The sequence below is a fragment of the Phoca vitulina genome, unplaced genomic scaffold, assembly GCF_004348235.1.
Source record: "Phoca vitulina isolate PV1807 unplaced genomic scaffold, GSC_HSeal_1.0 scaffold1, whole genome shotgun sequence".
NCBI classification, from domain to species: domain Eukaryota; kingdom Metazoa; phylum Chordata; class Mammalia; order Carnivora; family Phocidae; genus Phoca; species Phoca vitulina.
The window spans coordinates 11,010,174-11,036,364 of NW_022589704.1; the positions used below are offsets into that span (position 1 = coordinate 11,010,174).

The 26,191-nt window shown below is 37.9% G+C and overlaps 1 protein-coding gene across 7 annotated transcripts in view; it reads left to right on the forward strand.

The window, feature by feature from the left end:
* SPHKAP (SPHK1 interactor, AKAP domain containing) overlaps window positions 1–26,191 on the forward strand; it is a 160,196-nt gene that overhangs the window by 31,813 nt on the left and 102,192 nt on the right. For 6 of the 7 annotated variants that reach the window (XM_032400601.1, XM_032400624.1, XM_032400609.1 and 3 more), the window contains 2 exons: window positions 1,637–1,742; window positions 23,502–23,609. In XM_032400601.1, coding sequence (XP_032256492.1) covers window positions 1,637–1,742; window positions 23,502–23,609 — 214 coding nt within the window. Of the gene's footprint in view, window positions 1–1,636; window positions 1,743–23,501; window positions 23,610–24,227; window positions 24,396–26,191 lie in introns of those variants that run through there. The other variant, XM_032400654.1, reaches the window with a different exon arrangement.

Genomic DNA, 26,191 nt, shown 5'->3' on the forward strand with positions numbered 1-26,191 from the left:
GAAAGTATGATTTCCTTGACTCATGAGCCAAGTTATTACATATCCAAGTTAGCTTGTTCTATGGGCTTACCTTCCACATAGAAGTGGCTTGGAACCTACCAATGATAAATGTTTGGCATTTGGGTAAGAGCCAGACTGTCCTAAGGCCAGGAAAGCATTCAGAGGGGCATCTGCTATTGGGTGTGAGGTATAGACACACTTAAGTGTCAGCTAAAAGTTACGGGCCCCACATTATAAGACATCTGTAAAAATAGGGCTTGGGCTCTCCATGATATTTTGCAAGTGATTTCTAGTGCCAGAAAGGACCACAGACTTTACTCCCAGCATTCATTTAAAAATGAAGAGACAGATCCAAAGAAGCAGGCAGCAGAGTAGCTAGGAATCTGGAGCCAAGTACCAGCCTCCTTTCCTTTTTCCTTCCACTGCCTTTTCCCAGTTAAGCCAAGATTAACATGAGTGCTCTCCTTTCACTTAAATTAAGCTCATTCTAGTCCTCAGGGTGGCAATTACTCAGAAAATAATATGAAGATTTAAAATAAAATAGATTTTACTTGAATTATTCTGTGTAATTTTTACCTGAATCTGTGATCTGTGATATACACCATCAGCAGTCATTAAAAAAAAAAAAAGCCATTCATAATAGTTAATAATGGAAATACTAACAGACTTCATTTATGTATTTCTGACTTATGTTTAATTGCAATGTAATGAAAATTGACTAATTTAGAACTTAAAACATGAGGGTTACATATTAGCTAGAAATGCATTGTTTAACTGATCTTCTACTTGCTGTTTCTTTTAAGAGAACATTTTTAAATGTTGGCTTGATGAGTACACAAAGATTTATTAGATCATATTTCAAAAAATATGTTTTGAGGAGTTGTACATATTCTATGTGGTCAAGAACAATAAAAATAAAATGTGTAGACTTCAGATACCCATACATTTTTTTTTAAATTCCTAGTTTTCATGTTTTCAGAAGAGAAATATTTAGAAATACATAAACCCAGAGGTCTTTTTATATTTCAATTGGACTGAATTCAAAATCTTCCAGTCATACCATGAAAAGCAGGATTGGTAATGATCTCAATTAGAGATGGGGGGAGGGGGAGATAAGTCTAGAATTTTGGAGGCAGAGAAGTTAAGGTATTATGTTTCCAGCCACAGAGATCTAAAGAGATGATGTACCTTTTTCTAAAGCCCACATTCTTTTCATGGTACTGCCCTGACTCCTGATTAAAATTATGTTTGGTCATTCATTTCAAGAAATAAGATGAATATTTTTACATTTTTAATTCCGAGCAGAATTAATGTGGTGTTCAAAAAGCATTATTTGGGTTTTAAAACTGCTTGCTCAAGAAAAACTAGCAGGGCTGGAAGTCAGACAGATGCACTGCGTCCACGTAAGCCGTGAGAAGTCACTGGATCACGGTTTCCTATTCCCAAGAGAAGAGCTCACAGTGGCTCCACCAATTATAGGAGTGAAGCCAACAGAAATGTCAGTGTCGGCAGGATTTGCAGTTTCCGTGCAATCTGAAAAGATGTTTTTTGATAAACCACATTGTGTTTCTTCCGTTCTGAATACGGAGATGACTCCCCTGAATGTGTTCTCTTTTGTGTTTTGGGGCACCAACAGCAACTTGGAGTCACCACTGATGTACGAGGTGTCTGCGCCGCGGGAGGGCAGTGCCAGCCACAGTTTGAGAGGCGGCCTGGGGAGCTCCATCACAGCCTGTAAGAAGGTAAGCTTGCCTACCAGCACTCTCTTCGCCCTGACTGAACTTGATCACTAGTGTAGTTTGACTCTCCAAGTACTTTTTCTAAAGCAGAAAACAACAACGACAACAGAAACAAACAATGGAGTAGCCCACAGTTTGCTGGCTTGGTTAACCTCTGACGCCACTAAAAGTGGAATTCATGAGAGTGATCAGAAAACTCAAGCAGCTCAGATAGGTATGACTTGAAAATTATAAGCCCGCACTGCGGGTCCACCAAAGCTTCTACCTCTTCTCTTCGCAAACTCGGCCATGGGTGACAGCTTCTCGCTGCATTTCCCTTCAGAAAAGTCTTCCCGGGTTTTGAGTGGCTCATCTTATTATAGGAAGCACCTAGATCTGTATCTAAGAAACACTCATGGCTGTTCTTCTTCTGATACTTTCTTAAAGAGAAGGGTGTGCTTGGCTCATTTTATTATGAGGCACAGAGTTACATTTCCTAGAATATAGACTTTAGAACTAAAAAACAAATCTTGCTTTCACACACTTGCTGAAAGTTGTCATTTGAACAATATAAATTCATCTGCTTTGTTTTTCCAGTCAATCCAACTTAAGGCCCAGAAACTCAAAGCAAAACATCCGATTTCCCACCTAAAGCTTTTGTTACTATTTGCTGCAGAATTCCAGAGAAAGATGTGTTTCTTCTCATCCAACCTTAGATGATATCACACTGGATTATCTCATTAATTATTTTAAAAAGGTTAAATTATAAAAAATATTCATAGGTGTAAATCAAGACAAATTCTATTACTAAACATATTGTGTAGTGTATATATATGTGTGTATATATATATATAATTTATGAATACATATTGTAACATTATGTATGCATATGTGTATTGATTGATTACTACACCCAGTTAAGCAGCCTTATTTATTCTCTGCTTGTGTGGTGTTTATATCATTTTCAAGTACCAAAGAAAATGACACATACATATCTGTGTTAGAGAACATATACTGATTATAGAAAAGTAGCATTAAACATAATTTTACAAAACTATTTGAATGTATACATTCATAACCAAATATAAAAATAAACTGGTCTAATCAGTCCAAGGCTCTAATTTTCATGTGTTATAAGATCTGTTATTCATTCTCCTCTAATAAAATTCTTATAGAAGAGTCAGTGCTATAAATGTCCATTTTTAATGCAGAAAACTGAAGTACTATAATTCAAAATGATTTCAAGTTGCTTATATGAGAGAGCTAAAACTGCAGGTCTTCAAGCCTTGGGGTATGTTCTGTTCAACTCTGTAACTCCAAATGACAGTCTTCACCAGATGCTATACATTTCCCAAAGCTACATGATGTTGCATTTATTCTAATTTTTAAATAACTCTATTTCTATTGATTAGAGTCCATGTGGTATTTAAATTAAGGATTGAAACCAGACTTCCTGAATTTGACACCCAATTCAATCATTATTAGTTGTGTTATCTCGAGCAAATTATCTTACCTCTTCATGCCTCAATTTGCTCATCTGAAAAAAGAAGGTGACAAGTGAGGATTCAGTGAGTTAATAGATGTGAAATGTTTAGAATGGTGCCTGGCATATCGTAAGCACTCAAAATAAAGACTATCTATGAGGGAGGTGCCCGGGTGGCTCAGTTGTTAAGCATCTGCCTTCAGCTCAGGTCATGATCCCAGGGTCCTGGGATCGAGCCCCGCATCGGGTTCCCTGCTCTGCAGGAAGCCTGCTTCTCCTTCTCCCACTCCCCCTGCTTGTGTTCCCTCTCTCGCTATTTCTCTCTCTCTGTCAAATAAATAAATAAATAAAATCTTTAAAAAAAAAAAAAAAAAAAGACTATCTATGAGGAACATTATTCTACAGAGTAATTTTTCAATAAGTACACGGTGCCAGAAAATAATTTGATATACGCATTGCTATGCTGAGAGAGTTAGTACTTTATGCTCTGTTATCTCGGCTACATTTTTTTTTCCTGAGAAAAGAAGTCATCATATTCATTTCTTAAAAATCATGTCTGCAAGCTACTGAATAGAGCTCTTTGGGGCTGATGTCTACTCAAAAAATAAAAACCCAAACTCAATCATTTATTATCTGTACACATATAATATGTCTGTGTATATATATGTGAATTTAAAGTTTTAAACATAATTGTACTCATACCACAACCATTTCTAGAATTGTTAGCAGGTTGAACCATATGAAATTTTCTTTTTTTACAGATTAAAAATGATCAATTACAAGCAATTTCCTATGTTCTGGTATAAATACATTCAAAATTCTGTTAGATCTTGGGGAGAGATACAAGAACACATATATATTTATAGTCCAGTTTGGGAGATAATACTGGTTTCTCATGTGAAAAGTCAAATAATAATTCATAAGTTAAATAACTATGTGAGATAACTATATAGTAATATCTGAAGATAGTATCAATTATGGGAAAAATGAGTATTGTGAGCATCTATAGCGAAGAACAGAGAGAGACTCTGGACCTGAAACAGACAACAGTCTTCAGAAAGAGAACTGGATTTTAATTTGGGCTTTCAAGTATGATCAAGATTTGAATGAGTGAATTAGGTTGATTATCCAACTTAATTTAGGAGAAGTTGCTACAGATTAATGCAGGAGAAGTTAACACCTTTGTGTCCTGGAGTATTTTTCTAATGTTCAGGGTGCATTCCTTTCATTTTAAATGTTCTCTTAAGCTTACGTAATAATTGCATTTAAAGACAGGTTAGTAGCCTATATGCCATATGTCATATACCATGTGGGCTCTAATTGTTTTCCTTCCCTTCAAAAGTTTAGCTCACTATTGTTTTCTTTTTTATATCTGGAACATAGGCCCTCAATAACAAGACATTGAATATTGAATGAGTTCATCCTTTTATTTTATTATTATATATTACTGCAAACTGATTTAAGTGATCATTGATCAATTTGAAAAAACAAATCTTGTTAATCACAGATAATGGGCCTGGGCAAGTGAGAATCTATAAGTGCACATACAATGTGTATTCGAAGAGACAAAAAGACGAGGAGAGCTCTTTCTTAGAAATAGCAAGGCTGTCCAGCTGAATCACCACGGTTCACAGTCAATCAACCTTCAATAAGAGTACCATGGATAATTGAAATCTATTGGTAATTCCCCAAACTGATTTTATGTAATAGCCTCATCTTCTTCCCCATCAAACCTTCTTATCAGAACTGACATATTGCTAAATTAACTGGTGGAAGAAATAAAACAGGGGTCTGGAAGTTAATACACTAGTTGGAGAATCAGCCTCTGAAAAATTGCAAATTGACTGAATTTCTCTCCCATGTGTCACATTGAATCTCCAAGGGTTTCAGGACTCCTAAACATATGCAATTGCTTCAGTTCCTCTTTGCTGTTGGGGAAATATAGTTGCTGGGAGCCACTGCTGTGAAAAAGCCATAGCATCAGGAAAAAAGATTTAGGTGGACTTATTTAAAGAAGGATCTCCTTGGGCGCCTGGGTGGCTCAGTCAGTTAAGCGGCTGCCTTCGGCTCAGGTGATGATCCCGGGGTCCTGGGATCGAGCCCTGCATCGTGCTCCATGCTCAGCGGGAAACCTGCTTCTCCCTCTCCCATTCCCCCTACTTGTGTTCCCTCTCTCCTGTCTCTCTCTCTGTCAAATAAATAAATAAAATCTTTAAAAAATAAAGAAAGAAATAAAGAAGGAACTCCTTAAGGGACTGCCCTTCCCCAGAGCTCAGATGACCATACCACCCAATCGTAGTTTACATATATTATCCTCGCATTTTGTTAATAGACCCTCTTTTGCTCTCAGAAGTGCCACAATAAGTTATATGGTTATATAACCAGCTCAAGCCTCAGAATGATCCTTTCTCTGTCTTCTTCCCTTCCTCTAAATGCTAGGAAAGTTATCAGATAAATTCTCACTGAGGTAGTAGTGATTGTGTAGGTTAATATAGCAGTGACAAATAAAACCTGTTTTTACTTAACTACTACTACTGCTGAACTAGTACTATTCGCCCCCTCCCTTAACTTACATTGATAATTGATCCTATTGAACCCGGACTTGAATTCAGAATTCTACTCATCTTGAAGCTCCAAGCAGACACTATCAATCCATCCAACTTGGAATGTGAGATATCCTCTATGTCACAGTAATTTACTGAGCTCTGAGCTCGAGGAAGGTCTTAATGTGTGCAATGTGATGCTCCAAAATCATGTGTTTAAAAGGATGGAATTTCAAAATATTGCAGGAAAAAAATTGGAGAGAAAGAGTAGCTGGTGGAGAGTGAATACTAGAGCCCTGTGTGGTACCTCTTGAATCTTACCTCACACAGATCTTGTCTGATGTTACCCCTTCTCATAGGACCAATCCTTCCTATAAGACAAACACAATCACTATTGTTAAACTGAATCATAGGGATTTTCCATTAAATGAGTTAAATGATTATAAATGTTATAATTTTATATCTGTTAGACACTAAGTGAAAAAAGCCTTTTTATTCTCTTTTTTTTTTTTTTTTTTTAATTTTTTTATTGTTATGTTGTTTTTATTCTCTTTATAATAAATCAAAATCTGTTATCTCTAGGAGACAGTAGGATACCACATAACAAAGCTGGACTTAGAATCCAAAGATCTGAGTTAGATTCCACATTTCTCTTTTACTGTGTGATCTTAGGCCAGTGACCTAACTTCTCTGACTTGGATGTCTTGGAGTTGGTGTGACGTTTATATGCAAAAAGGTTTGGTAACTTCTTTTTTTTTTAAGATTTATTTATTTGAAAGCGAGAGAGCATGTGTGTGATTGTGGGGGAGGTGCAGAGAATCTTCAAGCAGACTCCCCACTGAGCTCAGAGCCCAACGCAGAGCTCGACCTCTTGACCCATGACATGAGATCATAACCTGAGCCAAAACCAAGAGTCGGATGCTTAACCAACTGAGCCATCCAGGCAGTCCTGCTTTGTGTAAGTTCTTAGCACACACAGCTGGTGCTCAGTACACATTAGTTGATTCCAAATAAACAATCTTTACACAGGGCAAATTTTATTTAAATAGAATTTAAAAACTAATCCAAGGTAGCATGCACTGTCCCCTCATTATATTGAATCTCTGTTAGATTTTCTTCTGCTTTGAAAGCTTTATACACGATGTCACATTTCCACAGTAGCTAGACATTTTTAATCTTTCCTGCACTTCATGGGACTGAAGATTTGCTCTTTAGGATAGAGTGGAATCAAGTCTCTGAATAGGATTCATGTGACAAAAGAATTGTTGGGGAAAAATCAACACCTAAATATCCTTCTCTTTTTATGTCATGTTAATTAAATTCCCATTAAACCTGGACCTACCAAAGGCAGCAGAGTGAAAAGACTTCAGTTTCCCAGAGGTGGAGTTTGATCTTAATAAGATTTCTGATCATCTCTTTGAAGCTTCAAGAGCATTCTTTGCCATGACTAGCCTCCTTTAAACTGAGTTAAATTTGTTGTCAACAGTGGCACAGAAATCTCTGAAGAATTGTCAAAATGGATGTCCCTGGATGCTTCATCTTATTCTGTAAAATACCCTTTCATCTAAGCTCATATCGTCTTGATGGCATGTAATTAACAAAAGCAATTCAATTAATGTGTGCAGGCACAGACATATAAATTGGGAGGCTTTCTCGGGATCTGATCTATACCTCCAAAGACATTTTTATTAGTCAGAATTGTATTGTTCTGGGCCAAAGGCCCCATTAGTACTTCTAGGAAGCACATGATAGAAAATAGCTATAATATTCTGTGCTTCTAGAAGCTGATTCCTTACAGGAAGGAAGGACTTTAAAAAAATGTAAATACATAAATAAAATTAAAAACAAAATCAGCATAATTGGGCATATTCACTTTCTATAGAAGGAAGATACGAGGCTTTTCACCCTGGAGTATGCAGCACTCAACAGCTTTATAAACACTCTCTTCTGATCAGGCAACCTGGCAGTGGTCTTCAGACCCAGCTCCTTATACCAGAATGGCCTAGCTAGGTTTTGTCAAATCGCTGGGTGTTCTGTTTTATTGCCATTCTGCAGGAGTCATCAGAGGCATTGAAGAAATAGGGAGATTTTAAAGAAAATAAATGCAGAATTGTCTTACTAAAAGTTATATTTGAAGAAAGCTAATTTAGTAGTTCTAAAAAGAATTCCTTAGAGCAAAGGGAGACTGGAATCTGGGATGCCAGGAGGGGCACACTTGATGCGGGTAGGGGAGCGGGGAGAGGGGAGGCCGAACCTGCGTCCAGGCAGTGGGAGCAGACACATGTGTGGAAGTCAAGATCAGGACTCCCTGGCAGTGAGAGTTAAACAGAACCATGAGCTCTGTCTGTTTAAGCCAGAACATCCGTGAGCGGTGGTGCCACTGAGATCACTGGGAAGACAAGCTAGGAGACTAAGTAGCAAAAGAAGCATTCAGATTCAGATTCAGCCAGTTGCATCTACAGAGCCCAGCCACAAAATTCCCTGACCACCTAAGAAACCTTCTTTATGCCCCGACCACATTGACATCCGGGAGGCCACAGTTGCACTGAGACCAGAACGCAGCTAATGAGGGCTCTGGTGGGACAGATTTCCTCTGCCTTCAGCAGATCCACACTGAGATGGAGAGGTGGGGCTTCATGTACTACACGCGAGTTCATTCTTCAGAAAATGCCAGTTTGGTAATCCTATGTGGGAGACTTTGTTTAAAACTATCAATTATGGCTTATTTTGCAGTTTGAATGTGATTTAGCTTCTTATTCCAAAAGCCAGTATGTTGGGAAACTTCTATTCCCCTCTCTCTGCCTCCAGCAATTGCTCTACCGTGCTTGAGATTCCAATATGCTAGTCTTCTGTCTTCTACAGCTCAGTTCCTTGAGCATCCTTTTTGCTATGTGTGGAGAACTCCTGGAAGGAGCTCGCAGTGCCTTTTCTTTTCTTTTCTTTTTTAACCAAAAAGTAGGACTCTGAAAACCCAAAATAGCTTAGAACATTTTGTGGAGTTGAGGGTGATGCTGCACGAAGGGAACTAGGCAAGTGATCTTTTTTCCTGAATTCTTGCAGTTTCCCCAAACCTTTATATTATGTATTAAATATCTCTACGTAAGAATGGAAGGGGTCTAAAATTTTAAAAAATATCTAATAATAGAAAGTTTCCTCCTTTCTATTTTTGGGTGTTTAAAAAAAGACCTGCCATCCCTGCTCCCTACCACCTACATTAAGGCTTACTCTCTTCCCTTCCAGTCTCCCGAATAAGCAGCCCTCTTGACTTTGGAGTGTGGAGTAAACAATGCATCCCCCACCAGCCCTAAGAGCTTCCACTTTTCCTATATCCTTCCAGGTTTGCTCTTCTGATTGAAATGCCCAATTGTCATTTCAGCCAGTGTCAGAGAAGGAAAGAAGGATACGGCCCGGATAAATTTGAACAGCTCTCAGAGAAGGCCCTTTGGGGGCCTCATCCCTGAGAATAGGCCCCCTCATTTCTGTGTCCATGTTTCCAAAATTAGACCCACCCTGAAAGACCCATGTGAGGGCTCATACTCTCCAGGATGGAGAGCATCCAAGAAGCAGGTGTCTAGACACCCTTAGCAAGTTATGTGTCGATCTGTTTACATCTTAGAAGGTAGATGCTTCCAGTAGCTTCTTCCAAACAAGAGAAGAGTCAAGAAATGAGAATTGCCACTTTCTTATAATTGCCAAAGGCCAAAGGCATGCATCAATCCCCAAATAATACATGGCCATTAAATCCACTGTCCCTTTGACCAGTGGTAAATTTCACACTACCTACACTTCAGAAGCCTATACAAAATAATCCAAAATCAATGGTAAGCCTTGATGCATATCATATATTTTCTGACATGTGTGTTTTTCTTGTATTTTGCTTCTCCTAGCATAAACATTTGCTTCTCCTAACATTCCCCTTACTGATCATATCAACATTACAGCATTATAGTGCTTCCAAATAGCAATTAAATAGCAATCAGCTGTCCTCTATTTATACGTCTAATTTTATTCTGTTTAAAACATTGCTGACCATTCATAAATTATACTATATTTGCATTTCCTGAGCCTATCTGTTTCCGTAACTCTTGCATTTTACACTTGAGACTCAAACTCGGTTATCACTTTCATGCAGAAAAAGCTCTGATCAACTTTCAAAGCATTCTTCAGCCACCTGACATCTGTGTGATGTGGCAGAAGTAAACAAGTATGGCTTGATATTTCTGAATTGTCCTCTATGCTCTTATAGCATTCTGTGACTCCACTGAAATACAATGTGGTTTCCAGGAAACAAGTAACTGTGTAGCCCAAGAAACGCTGTGAGATATCTGAAACTGTCACTGAGGCTCTGTCTGGTTCATTTCTTGCCACATTAGGACATGCTCTGGCCCAGGTCAACACACAGAGTCTCTAAATTACATACACCAGGACAATAATTTCAAAGAAGAGATTACTTTTGTTCATGAAAAATCTCCATTTTAGACTCAGATAGGTGCATCCATATGTGACATTTGTCAGAGATAGATACTCCATAAATCAGTATGCCCCATGTTTATCAGAGGCAAGTTTAGTTAGACCAGGTACCTATTGCTAAAAGCATTCCACAGGTAAGGACTCTCCTGCTATAAAAATACAGTTTATCTAGAGGTATGTTTATGATGAGGTATGACAATGTTGCCTTCTTTCTTATCTGGGGGTACTGCCTCCCACCCCTGCACAGTAAAGACAGAGAATGAGGTGCAGATCCTGTGCTTACCATTTCCTTTTCAACCTTCCCAACCAACAATGCCTCTGATCTGGTGTTTTCTAGGCACTCCCCTCCTCAATAATGGAGAATTGTTTTGTTCCAGGGCCTGAAAAACTCCCTTATTTTCCAATACTTTAAAAATAATTGTTGACCAAGAAGAAGAGGCTGTTGAGCAACCAAAAGCATGTATTTGGGGTCTTAGACGCAGAGCGGACTGAAGTTGAAAGTGTGCTCTGAATTGCATGTGGGGAGTACAGGCTTATAAAGGCAAAAACCACCAGGTTACATAACTTATTTTGAAGGAATTATGATTGGTGCTGACAAACTTAAACTGACTGACTAATACAGGATTGGCCATTTAGCCAATAGATGTTTCACTATTTCAGTCCAAAGTAGAAGGATGTATTTCAGGAGGTGGTCCAGTCGCAATTGACGAAAGTCAAAAGTTCATGGTGTTCACAGAATTGAAACAGGGGATGTGCATAGGCCCTACTTCTTCCATGCCCTCATCACCCTATTTTGAAATGATGCTCTTGGCAATGCTTAGTTCACTTTGGAATCTCCTTTCACATAATCAATTACAAGATTTCCAAATTGTAGTAGGGGTCAGTATTAAGAGGCAAGAATGCTTCACATCCACCCAGCAGATAATTATATTACAGACTATGTCCTAGGAATAATCAAACATGCTTTGGATAACAGTTTCTCCTTTTTGTCAAAGGACACTAAATAGACAGCAACTCAGGCAGCCAGCCACTAGAATCATCATTAAAAGGAAAATGTTACCTTAACATTTAATTAAACTTTCAGAGAAAGAAGACTGAACCACTGAGTTTTCTATGCTAGTTTTTTTTTTTTCTTTCACACAATTTGATTGCCAGTTTGTATACTGTCTCTTCTCAGGATTTTGGTGTGTTTGATTTATTTTTTATTTTTTTATTTTTTAAGATTTCATTTACTTATTTGACAGAGAGAGAGGCAGCGAGAGAGGGAACACAAGCAGGGGGAGTGGGAGAGGGAGAAGCAGGCTCTCCGCTGAGCAGGGAGCCCAATGCAGGGCTCGATTCCAGGACCCTGGGATCATGACCTGAGCCAAAGGCAGACGCTTAACAACTGAGCCACCCAGGTGCCCCTCGGTGTGTTTTAAATAAGCATTATAATTTCCCCATGAAGGAATGCAAAGTTAATTATTTTCCAAGGTGGAAACAAGATTTCAGAATTCTCAGAAAGTTTGCTGAAGCATAGATTAAATCAACATGAAATTACATGTGTAAAATTATACAAAGTCTTCTGACCTCGTGTGTGTGTGGGGGGGGGCTTTAAGCTATTATAAAAATTTAAGTTAGGGGCGCCTGAGCGGCTCAGATGGTTAAACGTCTGCCTTCGGCTCAGGTCATGATCCCAGGGTCCTAGGATCGAGTCCCATATCAGGCTCCCTGGGGAAAAAAAAAAAAATTAAGTTAGCAGTTAAATGCTATTTAAGCCAGTGACTAAACATTCCAAAATTGTAATGAAATACTTTCTCCTCACTTCTCCTCTGCTTACTCTGCATAACCAAGATGGTGTCTCTCTGTTCTTCTAGTACAACCAGCACACTCCTGCTTTGAACCTTTGTTTTTGCTGATGTTCTCTGCCTGGGCTGTACTTCCCCCAAAAGGCTGTGTGGCTGGTGCCTCATTTCATTCAGCTCTCTGCTTCTCAAGTCTCTTCCTCTTAACTGGCTTTCCCATTGAATAAAAGCATTTTGTGAAAAAAATATATATTTAAATAAGAAAACAACAAAACAAAACTTAAAAACCCTCAAAGCTAATATGTACTCAACAAGTAGTTGTGGAATGAATGAGTGAAAGAATGAAAAGTTACTGTGGATGGCATTATCCTTCTCTTAGAGATGGCATTCAAAGTTAGCATCAAATATAGTCTAGAGGCACCTGGGTGGCTTAGTTGGCTAAGCGTCTGCCTTCTGCTCAGGTCATGATCTCAGGGCCCTGAGATCCAGCCCTGCTTCAGACTCCCTGCTCATCAGGGAATCTGCTTCTCCCTCCCCCTCTTCTCCTCCCCCTGGTCGCTCTCTCTCTTTCTCTCAAATCAATAAATTAAATATTTTTTAAAAATTTAAAAATATATTGTCTAATTTATGCATTATGGTTTTATGAAAAGGGTTTGCACCAAGATAGAATCCAAATTAAGATTTTAATTTTAGAAGAATCTTAAAAAGGAAAAGAAATCATATCTTTACAAATTAAAAGGAAAATAAGCCAGGATGGAATACCACTATGAACCTGATAGAATGTCTAAAATGAATTGACAGCAAAAGCTGACAACATCAGGTACTGATGAGGATGTGAAGCAGTTTGGGCTCTCATACCTTGCCTGTGGGAATGGAAAGTGATAAATCCACATTAGAAGCCAGTTTATCAGTTTCTTTTTTTATTCTTTATTTAAATTCGATTTAGTTAACATATACTGTATTATTAGTTTCAGGGGTAGAATTTAGTGATTCATCAGTTGCATATAACACCCAGTACTCATTACTTCAAGTGCCCTCCTTAATGCCCATCAAGCAATTACCCCTTCCTCCCACCTCCCCACCAGCAACCCTCAGTTTGTTTCCTAAAGTTCGGCGTCTCTTATGGTTTGCATCCCTCTCTGTTTTCATCTTATTTTATTTTCCTTCCTTTACCCTGTGCTTATCTGTTTTCCTTCTTAAATTCCACACACGAGTGCAATCGTATGGTATTTGTCTTTCTCTGACTTATAAAGTTACCATACTACCTATTAACTTCATTCTTGGGTACTTACCCAGGCAAAGCAAAACCTGAATTTCTGACAAAAACCTGTAGGCATATGTTTATAGCAGCTTTATTCATATTTAACCAAAAACTAGAAACAACCCAAATGTTCTTCACCTGGAAAATGGGTTTTGTAAAAAATCGGTACACATCCATACAATGGAATACCACTCAACAATAAAAGAAGAAAAAAGTACTAAACACACAACAATGTAGATGAATGTCGAACACATTATGCCAAGTGAAAGAAACAGGTCACAAAAGGCTACATGCTAAGTGATTCCACATACATGACATTCTAGACAAGACAACATTTTAGGGATAGAAATCAAATCAGTGGCTGCCAGGGGCTGGGACTTAAGAGGCATTTGACTACAAGGAGCAGGAGGGAATATTTTGGGGGGGTTGGAGCTGAAAAGTTGTTCTACATTTTGACTAGGATGGTGGTGACACAATTATGTGTGTTTTTTAAAACTCATAGAACTTTACACACACAAAAAGGGGGTGAATTTTATAGGATCACGATATCTCCATGAAGAAAGAGTCACCTGCAGTAGAGATGCCATTAATTATACTGCGGAGCACAGAGGTGACAGCATCTATGAGTAGCTGCCTTCATCCTAATCAGCTATTTGCCATCTCTCCCACTTACTATGCAAATCTGATTGACCTGCTCACACTATAGCCTTCTTCTGTAAGAAACATTTAATTAAGTTTCTTAGAGTCTAGAACACCAGTGGGGCCCGGAGATTCTTCTCGGAATGATGCCCATGGCTCTTCCAATGGGCTTCTCTTGCTCCCTTTATTTTATAGCTCTTGCTTTTTCTTTCTTCCGTGAAAATTGTGTGTCATATTTGTTAGAAAGGTTTCTTTGGACAGTGGTTTCCAAACCTTTTTTGTATTATGACTCATTTTAAAAATAATATTTGTTTGAAACTCTTGAGGAAGCAGATGACCAGGGGTCCATGCCCTGAAATGGCCACGCCAGGCCCTGTTCGCATTGATGTCTTAAAATTCCAGCACGCTTAACTTCTCTGAGTCTACTTGTTTGGAAGGGCAGGTAAATCTCTGCTTTTGAAGAAAAATGAATCCTTTTTTCTGATGGCATTATTCAGTTAATTTTAAGCAACGTTCCATCATTAATCACAATGCATACATTAAGCAAATACAGCATTTTGTGTGTGAAAATTTCCTCTCTTAAAAGCTTTGGGACTGCTTTGGGCGCCTGGGTGGCTCAGATGGTTAAGCGTCTGCCTTCGGCTCAGGTCATGATCTCAGGGTCCTGGGATCGAGTCCCGCATCGGGCTCCCATGGGAGCCTGCTTCTCCCTCTGCCTCTCTCTCTCTCTCTCTCTCTCTGTCTCTCATGAATAAATAAATAAAATCTTTAAAAAAAAAAAAAAAAAAAAGCTTTGGGACTGCTTTACATCTTTACACTTAAAATTATCAGAAAATGAAATTTGATTATGTTTTGGTAGTAGAGCACTACAAAAATGCAGATCCTGGTCTAATTTAAAATTGTTACCTTTGCATAAAATCCTTGAGAGAAATAAAAGCCTTGCAGAAATATAAAATATCATTGTGTCCTAGATTTAACTCTTAAATTTTCTTCATATTGAATAAATCACTCACAGGTTTTCTTTCTTAAATGCAATCATTGGAAAAGAAAATTACAAATCTACATTACACAAAGTGCAAAATGTTTTAGTGCCAAACAACAAACAGTTGCTTAGTACCAACTATATGTCAAGAGATAAGTGTGGAAGATAAATGGAGTAAGATACTCATGCACCCATATCATAATAGGAAGGAAAAGACACACATGCACATTTTAAAATTCTGAGGTAGAAGTATTGTTTTCATTATAGAGATTTCACCAGAAGAGAAACACTTGCTGTGGGGAGCGGAGCCTTGATTCAATTAGTTCTTGATGGTTGGGGAAGAACATTGATGGAAAAAATTCAGGGAGCAGATGAAAAGATATGAGGAAAACCACGTGCATCATAAAGACTGTGCTCTTTAGTAAACTGGTGGACTATAACAGTGGGTATGTGCACGGAAATAATTGGAGACAAAGCTTGGAAAACAGCTATATTGGGCATAGGACAATATCTTCATCATTGGAGCTTGGTAAATGTCCATGAAATGATTAACAGGTGGGAGTTGAATTAGGATCTGTCTTGAATGTTAGGCCATAAAATTTTGGGCTCACTGACAGCAAGTATGTCCCTTCTTTCCTATTATCCATTGCTTAGCCTAGTGGCTAATAGGACTAGCTGGTAAAATGCTAATATATACTGGCTCAATTAATCAATCAAGGTGAAGGTCTTGGAATAGAATTACATAAAATCAGTAATTTACAGACATAAACCTTTTTGTGAACACTTAAAATAATCAGATGCTGTGTGCATTTATTATTTCTAATGTCTATTAAAAATCCCTCATTCTGAGTGGCAATATCAACCTCCTTTTGTAGATGGGAAAACTGAGTCTCAAAGAGGCTAAGTGACTTGCCTTCGGCTGCTTAGTTAATTAGTGGAAAAATTGGAATTTGCAACTAGGTTTGTCATGGAAGCTTACATACTTATCCTTTACTCTGGTTTCAATGAGCTAGGTGGATTTGGGAAGTAAAGGATGAGGGAGTAAGGGAGATAGAAGAGGCAGACAGTTACAACATGAACCGTTAGGGCTCCAGCCTTCCCTAACTGTCCTTCCCAAATATCAGCCCCATCCCCTTTACCCTCTGTCAATGTGTCATATTGAATTTCTTCATAATACCCACCACAATTTGTAACTGAATGTGCATTTCAGTGCTCCTTTATTTACTATTTGGATCCCATGCTATATTTTAAGTTCCATAAATATGGAGATCAACTCTGTATTATTCACTATCGTATCCCACAGAGACTAGATTAGTCCATGGTATGCAGTCTCATGGGGAGAGAATGAAAAATAAATAAATAAATAAATGAATAAATAAATAATAAACTTTGGAGAGCAGAATATAAGACAAGACACAGACAAATCAGTATTCCAGATGACACAGCTGTTCCAAGCCTGGGTGGCTAGGAGAATTGTTCTGCCTTCAACTGTAAACAGGGGAGTTAGGGAGTCAGGTTTCTTTTAGAGACTGGAATTGGGGAAGGAGGTGGTTTGGGTTTAGAAACCAAGATTTCATAGTGACAGCGGGAGACCTAAGCGTAATAACTAACAGTTAGAAAAATGAAAAGCCAAGTTCTAGAGAAAGGTCAAAGCTGAAGCTGTGGACCATTGAGTCCTCCCTCCAGATGGTAACTAATGACCGGGAGTCAGTGAGCTCTCTGAGGAAAAGAGCAGCACCCTGAGGACAGAACTAGAGGGAATATTCCCAGTTAGGGCATCAGAGGACGAAAAGCCATTTAGAAAGAGAGACCTGTCCTCCCCACTGCCTCCCCCAATACTCCCAGACCACTCAGAAGTATCTTGCAAGCTCTGGTCAAGTGCAGTCTCCCGCCAGCCCTGCCACAGGTAGAAGCACCCACTCCTCCTGGGTGATATCTGTCCTGGGCTGCTGCCAATGATCAAAGCACCTGCGTTCTTTATCAGTCCTGTGAATGTTTGTTCTCCCCTATTATAGTTTAATTTCCAAAAGGGAGTGATCATTTTTGTTCATCTTAATATTCCAAGTGTCAAACATCTAAAGATTTCAACGAACCTTCATTGACCAAATATTGACTAAAAGAGATTAGAGAAGTAGGAGGAAAAAAAGTGGTACATCATAAATTATGAATAATAAAACATTGTCAACTGTGGCGCAAAGATCAAGAAAATGTTCCATTGGAAAACATTGTCTAAACAGTACTGCATTCTCGTGACAATAGCTATCCTATATCACTTGCCTACTCTGTGAAGAGATTAGTCCTTTACAAACATTTTTTTCCAGAGTCTATTTTATTTATTTATTTATTTATTTATTTATTTATTTATTTAATTTATTTATATTTAAATTCAAATAGCCAACATATAGTACACCATTAGTTTCAGATGTAGAGTTCGGTAATTCATCAGTTGCATACAAAACCCGGTGCTCATCACATCACGTGCCCTCCTTAATGCCCATCACCCAGTTACCCCATCACCCCACCCACCTCCTCTCCAGCAACCCTCAGTTTCTTCCCCATAGTTTTTCATGGCTCTTATTTGAACCTTGGAACAACTTTCAGAAGGGGCTTCATTTGTCCTCATGTAATAGATGCAGAAATTAAGTCCGACTTGCCCAAGTTTACTCAGTAAGTGATAAGGTGGCATAGAATTCCAGTTCTACCTCTAAACCTCTGTGACTAACTAACCATACTGTCTTTTCCAACCTAGGTTACTTTTTGAAAAAAGATTTAAGGCACAGCTTAGATGTGTCCAGGTTACTAAGAGTTTATTTCTCCCTCCCCATTCCATGTCAAAAGTAAATTTATGTAACTTGGATCTCTATAAAAAAGAGGAATCACTATAAGATAGAGCAGATAGATCTTTCTTCATTGTTTAGAACACCCATGCATTTTCAAGAGAAAATGTGTCATTATTACTTCAAGTTTGTGAACACACAACACATTCATTATTAGCTCTTCATCTGAAATAAGTAAACCTGAAACTAAAAATAGCAGATAAATAAATGAGCCATTGAGAACCTGATGAGTTTTTCTCTTCTCCCCCTCAGAAAGTGACTCTCTCAGCAGGGAGATCATATTCATAAGGCTTCAAAATCATTAGATTTTCAAGTATGTATTCTTCCTTCTAGCATTCCTGTGTCTGATGGTTTGTCTAAACCATTAGACCAAAAGCTCTTCAAAGGTTAAAATTGCCTAACATATGATGCTAAATGGTTTATTGAAGGCTGAATTTTTATTCTCTTTGCTTATTTTGCTTTTCATATATCTGAGAGAAGAGGAGGCAGGGCGAGGGCAAGCAGGAGGACGAGGGGGAGAGTTACATGCTGCTCAGTGTAGAAGTTACATGCCTTCAGATCACATGAATTAATTGTTTACAAAACAGGCTGGAAGCTAGTGAGTGATTTAACCAAACAGACAGTAGGCTCAGGACTGGAACTCAAACCTCCTTACCACCCAGACCAGCGTCCTGAGAGAGAGACATGAATAAATGCATAGACTGGGATGCCTTAGAACACAAGGATAAGAAATTATGTAATTTTACCAACTTAAAATGGAGCACCGGCTAATGAGGGCTTTGGAATTGGAGAGCCCGGCTCAAATCCTACTTCTCCACTAACTAGGCAAATTAGTGACCCCTCTAAGCCCAGGAGAAAGAGAATAATCATTGTTATGATAGCTAATGTTTATTGAAAACTTGCTATAGGTTCTCTTGTTTTAAGCACATTACATATATGGGCCTTAAATTCTACCTTGTATGTCTAGAGGTTTAATTCAGATAATATATCTTAAGGCCTTAGCCCAGAACATTCTCAATAAATGTAGTATTATTTAGTCAAGAATATAGGTATTATATCTCTATTAATGAAATGTATGGGGCAACTTTAATTATTAACATAATCAAGTGAACTATTTCTTTAATTATGATGAATAAAATTCAAATTTTAATTACATAGTGAGTGAATACTCTCATCAAAGCTCCTTTCAAAATATTTCTTCTAAAGCACTGAAAGACTTAGGTTTCATTTTAAATTCCACTTCTTTTTTCTGCCATTTCTATTTCCTCTGAAGCAAAGATGTACCATAGAGAAGACACTCAGTATCCCAGGGGTATGGACTAGCCAAACAGGCAGTCTTTCTAGCATTTTCCACTGAGTAAGCGGATCCAAAAAGCTCTTGACTTTCCTCACTGCTAGGATAGGACAGAACAAGGTCTTTGCATATTTTCAGTTATTATTTACTTTAAAAATAGGTACAAAAATACCCTTAAAGTAGAAGACTTGACAGATTCATTGTTCTGCCCTCATTTCTCTGTTGAAGAAGTTAAATGCAGGAGAAATCCGGCAAGTTAGCCAGCTGTTGTCTCCATCGGCCTCGTCATGAGGCAGTGTCTATCACAGCTTTGGGCATTTCACAGTGGGAGGTGACAGGCTGAGGCCTTTGGGTGTCTCCATCTCTGCTTCTCAGTGTTTCACCAGGAAAACATGCCAACCCAGTTACCACTTTCTGAAAGACCCAAGTGACTTGTGTCTGAACTCTGTCCCCTTCCTAAGGCTGACCTTGGACAAAAATAGTTCATATGCTCTGATAAATGACAGTTGCTTCCTTTTGTTGACATATTTTGTCGCAACCATAATTCTATGTGCTTTGAATATATAAAAAGTAGAAGACGTCCAGTGGCTACTTTTTGAGGAGTGAGCTTTGAAATAACTAAGAAGTGATTATAGTCAGAGTGTTTATTATACTGCACAGTAAAGTATAGTTAACTAGTATGTTCATTTGATGCCTCCATTTTAAGTCTCTAACGTTCTTATGGTTCAGAATGAAGGAAAACTTGTTTCACTCATGGGTGTTCTAAATTTTAAAGATCACAGAAAGGCAAAGAGCAGAGGCATGACAATATGGGTTTCTTTCAGTGTTAACACAGATGTAAAACCATGTTTTTCTTTGAGAAATTCAATACTGATAATATTTGCCAAGTGGGTTAATTTAATTATTATAATTTACATTACAAAATGTTTCTTCTCCTTAAAAGTGTCACTTCAGAATTTCACTCATGGAAAACAGCTTTAAAATGGAGGTCCATAGGGGTGCCTGGGTGACTCAGTTTGTTGGTGTCCGACTCTTGATTTCAGCTCAGGTCATGATCTCAGGATCATGAGATTGAACCCCACATCATGGACCCCGCTTAAGATTCTCTCTCTCCCTCTACCTCTACCCTTCCTGCTCATGCTCTCTCTCTCTTAACAAAAAAAATGGAAGTCCATAAGAAGGCATAGTTATATTAACAAAAATGAGATGTCCATAACTTTTGAGAAACATACCCCAAATTAGAGTCATTTTGCATGGGTTATGGAAGGCAGCATAATTAAATTATTTCACTTAAAGGCCTTGGTACCTTCAAAACCAAATCCAAAGCCAGTTTCTGAGCAACTTGGGAAAGAAACTCAAATCTCTCTGAGCCTCAAGATCTTCACCTTCAAAAGAACAATTTCTGTGAAGATCCTTATCTTTAAAATAACTTCTACCTTGTAGCATTGCAATAAGGATTAAATTAAAAGGTAAAAAAAAAAGATAGAAAGAAAAATTTAGCACATTTTTCCAGCACATTCTAAGCATACAAAAAATAGTAGCTGTAACTATTAATACTACAAAATGCAGAACCAACATCACACCTTAGATTAGAATATTTGCTAAAGACAATTTGTCTTCACAGATCTGAAATGCTTTCAATCCACTAATTTCAAGCGAAAGCATTCAATTTTCTATTTCCCTTTGTAGTTCATTACAAATAGTAATAGTGAAAAGAGGATAACCCACTATCTGCATGCCACAGTGTATGACACTTGTCATCTCTCTGAATAGTCAGTGATCCTACCAGGTGAGTATTATTTTCTCCTTCCACGAGTGTGGAAGCTGAAATCAGAATTAAAGTCAGCTGCCCAAATAACCTTGGTAGAATAACCATTAATTACTAAGCTAGGATTTCAACTCAGACCACTTATGCGCATGTTCTTAAACTCTTATTCCATGCTGGAAGTGAAAGTGATTAAGAGTGAGGAGTGGGGTGGACCAAGAGCCTTTTTCTACTTTAAATAAAGTGAGTCTAGATTAATAGTTCTCAATTTTGGAGGGTTGGAATTGAAATTCCCTTATACTATAAAAAAAGTATTGGGGACCTCACAAAGCTTTTGTTTATAGGGATTATACTTTCTGACATTTTTCAAATTATCAATTAAAGCTAAGAAAGGTTTTTTTATTATTTATTTTAAAATAATAATTTTTATTTTAAAAATACTTTGAAAACAATAATAAACACATTACATGTTAATATGCATATTTTTAAGTTTTATTTAAATTCCAGTTAATTGACATACAATGTAATATTAGTTTCAGGTGTACAATATAGTGATTGAACACTTCTGTTCAACACCTGATGTTCATCACGACAGGTGCACTCCTTCATCCCCATCACCTATTTCACCCATCCCCCAATCCCCACCCCTCTGATACCCATCACTTCGTTCTCTATAATTAAGTCTATTTCTCGATTTGTCTCTCTCTCTCTTTTTCCCCCTTTACTTATTTGTTTTGTTTCTTAAATTCCACATATGAGTGAAATCATATGGTATTTGTTTTTCTTTGACTAACTTATTTCGCTTAGCATTATACTCTCTAGATCTATCCATGTCGTTGCAAATGGCAAGATGTCATTCTTTTTTAGGGCTAATATTCTGTTGTATGTATACCACATCTTCTTTATTAAAAAAAAAATGGCTAAAATGAACAACACAGGAATTAATATGCATGTTTTTTATGTAAAATAAAAATAGTTTTTTAGAAAAAAACCTCTTTTAGTGAGAAGAGGAGTGACTTCATTTTACAGTTTTAGCAAATCTCCTTAATGTCCCACTTGACATTGGGCAACCAGACTCTGCTGTTGGCTTCTGTATGAGGCCAAGTTGTGCCCTGACATCTGGCGTGGGTCCTGGAGAACTCCGCAGGAAACTTAAGAGACCGTGACAGTGAAATGGACAAATAAAGTCTTCCTGTTATTATAAAAGTAGTTTGACAGCTGGCATCCTTGGAAGACCTCGGGGACCCCTGGGGGCCCAGCCTGTGCTTTGAGAACCACAGTTTAGGTAAAATCTGCAAGAGAATTGAGAAGCTCTGTCACCAACTTTAGTCCGCGATCATAGTCCAAGTTCATCATTCAATTACCTGCTTGTCCACTATGTGGCTCTTTGTACTATTCTAGAAAAGGACAATGGAAATCTGTCATCTCTAGTAATAACAAAACTGAGTGGGAAAAGATTTAAAAGCAGTAATATTTCTCAGCAAAAACAAAAAGTATTATGGAAAGATGTGTCATAATTATATTTGGTTAACTCACACTGAGACAAAAATTCATGTGTTTTTATCTTTACAGCATAAGACAATCCTTTGTTATACAGATGAAATGTAATTGAAGTGTCATTCTATTTTGTGGCAATAACCAAACTGATTAAATCTGTTCTATTGCTTAAGTGAATGTAGTGAGTCAAATATTAGCAGATGTGTACCCTAATAAAGTAGAGGACCCCAGGAGAGCATTGGAAATCTCACATAAGATGGGAAAAATCTTATACACTGTTTGGGTAATGTTAAAACACATTAGAATTTGAATTGTTTGGTTATTCATGAGATTGCATCTTCAAAATATCTTGTCTCAGAAATATAATTTTTCTTCCTTGCTTTAAAATCCAAGCCCAGAAACCAGCCATTTGTTAATCATATTTGGGTTTTTTTTTTGATTCATGTATTCAAATTTGTTTTGCTTTACTGTACTGTTTTGACATGGAAAATGATTGTCATGATGTACTTTACTTATTCTTAATAATTTTTAAGATTTTTTTTTTTTTTAATTTATCTGAGAGAGAGAATGGGAGAGAGAGAGCATGAGAGGGGGAGGGTCAGAGGGAGAAGCAGATTCCCCGCTGAGCAGGGAGCCCGATGTGGGACTCGATCCCGGGACTCCAGGATCATGACCTGAGCTGAAGGCAGTTGCTTAACCAACTGAGCCACCCAGGCGCCCTATTCTTAATAATTTTTAAACTTAACATAGTACCTTAGGTATTCTGTAAGAATTGAACCCTATTTCACAGACATGTTGGCAAAGCTAAAGCTGAAGGAATATCATTTCAGTAGCAATATTGCACCAAAAGGAAAAACACTTTTTTTTTAAGATGGAAAATATTCATAGAGTGCACTAGCACTAAAATGAACTTTGATCCTCATTATCAATTGAACCATACTCCAAAATAATCATTTGAAGTTTCCACACATTGGACATCATTGAAGTTTCCAGATGTTGGATTTGATGACAGAAGAAACATCAGTATTAACATCAATGTATTCCTCTAAAACCAGCTCCTGGTTGAATATTTTACACATTCTAGAGGTGCTATTATCATGTAAGTTTTTTTCCAGTATCCAGATGCTCTGAGGTGAAGAAAACACCTACATTCTTCAGAAAACAGCTGCTTGTTGAAATAGAAAGCCTGGCCGTGTAACACTAAGAAGGTTTTCTCGATTCCCTCCAGGTTCTTTGCAGCAACAGCCTGCTTGAGTCTACAGACTACTGGCTACAGAATCAAAGGACGCCTTGCCAGATTGGTTTTGTGGAAGACAAGTCTGAAAACTGTGCTACCGTAAGTAAACACAACTCTCAGGGTCTACTTTGAGAAAGCAGGGAGTCCGGCACGTGTGCTCATGCTAAAGATGGAAGTTTCATAATTCATTAAATACAAGCTTAGGAAAGTATCGTTTCAGAAAATGCATAACTGGTTTGCACAGACCGTTAACAAAATAGCATGCTGAGCTCATGTTTCTACTCTCATTTTGCTCATTTCAGTGGGTAAATTAACCTGATCAATTCTCTGAAAAGGAAAAATGATGTTTATATTTTCAAAACTGACTGAGAAAACGATTCAGATATAGAACTGTATGATGAGAAATAAGAGACCATTCAAGAGCCCTCTTGGATTCTTTTCAATATATTTTATAACTGCTGCTAGTGGGTTATTTTCCAACACGAAAATTGTGTAAAAATGTTCTACCATTCTTATAAGTTATAGTCATCATCTGAAAACCTTTAAACCTAAGAAATGTACAGGCATGCATTTTAATATACTGGAGCTGAGCTTTACATACAAAACCTTCTTTTTCAAGGAAGAGATGTTCTTATAAACAAAATTCTTATCGTAATATGTGGGTACATATTATTGACATGAGAAATCAACAATATGATTTCTTTTTCCTGTTCAAAGATGCTCTTTCCTGTATGTTCTACAAAGCGATATGTTTCATTTTAATTGAAATCACCTCGCCCTTATGGGGTCATAATTAGAGAGATTGGGGAAGAGTATTTCCAAAGCGGAGAGAAATGTAATTCTCATGACTAAACTGAGAACTTCAGCTCTGAGCTATTCTTGGAGGTAAGTTGAATGCCAGCATTTCTGTTAAAAGAAAAAAAAAATTAAAACAAAAAAAAGAAGGAAGCTGAAAATGGGATGAAGAAGCTTTTTATATAAAATGGGCAGAACTAGAACTGGCAGACAGAGGATGTAAAACATTTCACACCGCAGAGTCTCGTCGCACAAGGAAAGCAGAGTCCATTCAACAGACTTATTTCAATCTCTTTGTTTAGGCAAATGATTTTAATCCCGCTACTTTTAGGACTTTTAATCCCTTATCCAGATAACTGGTTGCTGTCTAAAAATCTTTGGGGAAAACAAAAAGGATTAGGAGGCAAGTAATTTAATAGTGATACCTCCTTTGCGAATTTACTTCTGAGGTAAGTTAGAAAATGCAGACATTTGTGGATACAGAATTCTAATCACACAGCTGTCCATTGTAAAAGGGAGAAAAATGGAGCGTAAAGGCTTTCCAGCTACATTCTGGAAAAAAATTGTCCTCCAAGCAGCTCCTGTATTAAGAAGTCTCCCACTTGGAGGCGCGCCTGGGTGGCTTAGTCTGTTAAGCGTCAGACTCTTGATTTCAGCTCAGTGGTGATCTCAGGGATGTGAGAGGGAGCCCTGAGTTGAGCTCCACACTCAGCTGGGAGTTTGCTTGAGATTCTCTTCCTCTGCCCCTCCCCCCACTCTCTCTCTCAAATAAATAAATAAAACCTTTAAAAACCGAAGGCTCCCATTTGGAGAAAGCATGAAAGTTGGGGCACGAAAAATTGTGTAGTGGAGGGCAAAGAGGTCTTCTCGAAACTTTCTGTTTTTGGAATCTGGATTAGAACTCTGCAATTAGAAATGTTTAATTTATAGCCAGATTCAAGATTACCATTGGATCTCCCTAAGTGAAGAGAACTCTCCTCCCACTCCCCACCAATCCCAAGGGATTCAAATTTGGAGTTAAAACCATATGACTTCCTTCCTTAATTTTTGGTCCCTTTATAGTGTCAGATGACATCAGTGAGGTTGAGCTGATTCATCCTGCCTTTACAGTTCTTTCTATTCTTTCCAAAAGGGGAAAAATCCTAAAACTAATAAAAGGCATACTGGAAGATTTTTTTTCCCACGATGTTTATAAAAATTGTCCATGACTCTAAAGCTAAAAGAAATTTCAAAATCCCTATGGCAAAGTTGCCAGCCCCCAATCTCTCCAAAGTATCCTTTAGTCCCATTTTCTTAAAGTGGGAGTCCTTTCTCTCTTTCTGACTTGGCACAGATTTCTAGGGTGAGAAGAGAAAACAGAGTCCAGAGTTAGACATTGCTGGAGGGAAGCAATTCTAGAGGCGAAATAGAGGTGAGCTATGGAGATCAGGACCAGGACCTCTTAATCGAACAACAATACATAGGGAGTGGCCAAAATGGTCAGGGTTTGGGGGTTTTGTTTGTTTTAAGATTTTACTTATTTATTTGACAGAGAAAGAGAGAGCACAAGCAGGGGGAGCAGCAGGCAGAGGGAGAGAGAGAAGCAGACTTCCCGTTGAGCAGAGAGCCCCATGTGGGGCTTGATCCCAGGATCCTGGGATCATGACCTGAGCCGAAGGCAGCCGCTTCACCGACTGAGCCACCCAGGTGCTCCTGGGTTTTGGGGTTTTTTGGTGTGTTTTTTTTCAGGTTTTATTAATTCATGTACTTAATTGCCTTTCAAAAACAAAATTCTCCATAGCAGGATGAAAGTAAAAGGTATAATTTAAGGGAAAAATTATTGTATTTTAAAATAATATCTTTATTCAAGTTTCATTTAAAAATTCAGTTTAATAAAATCATTTTTT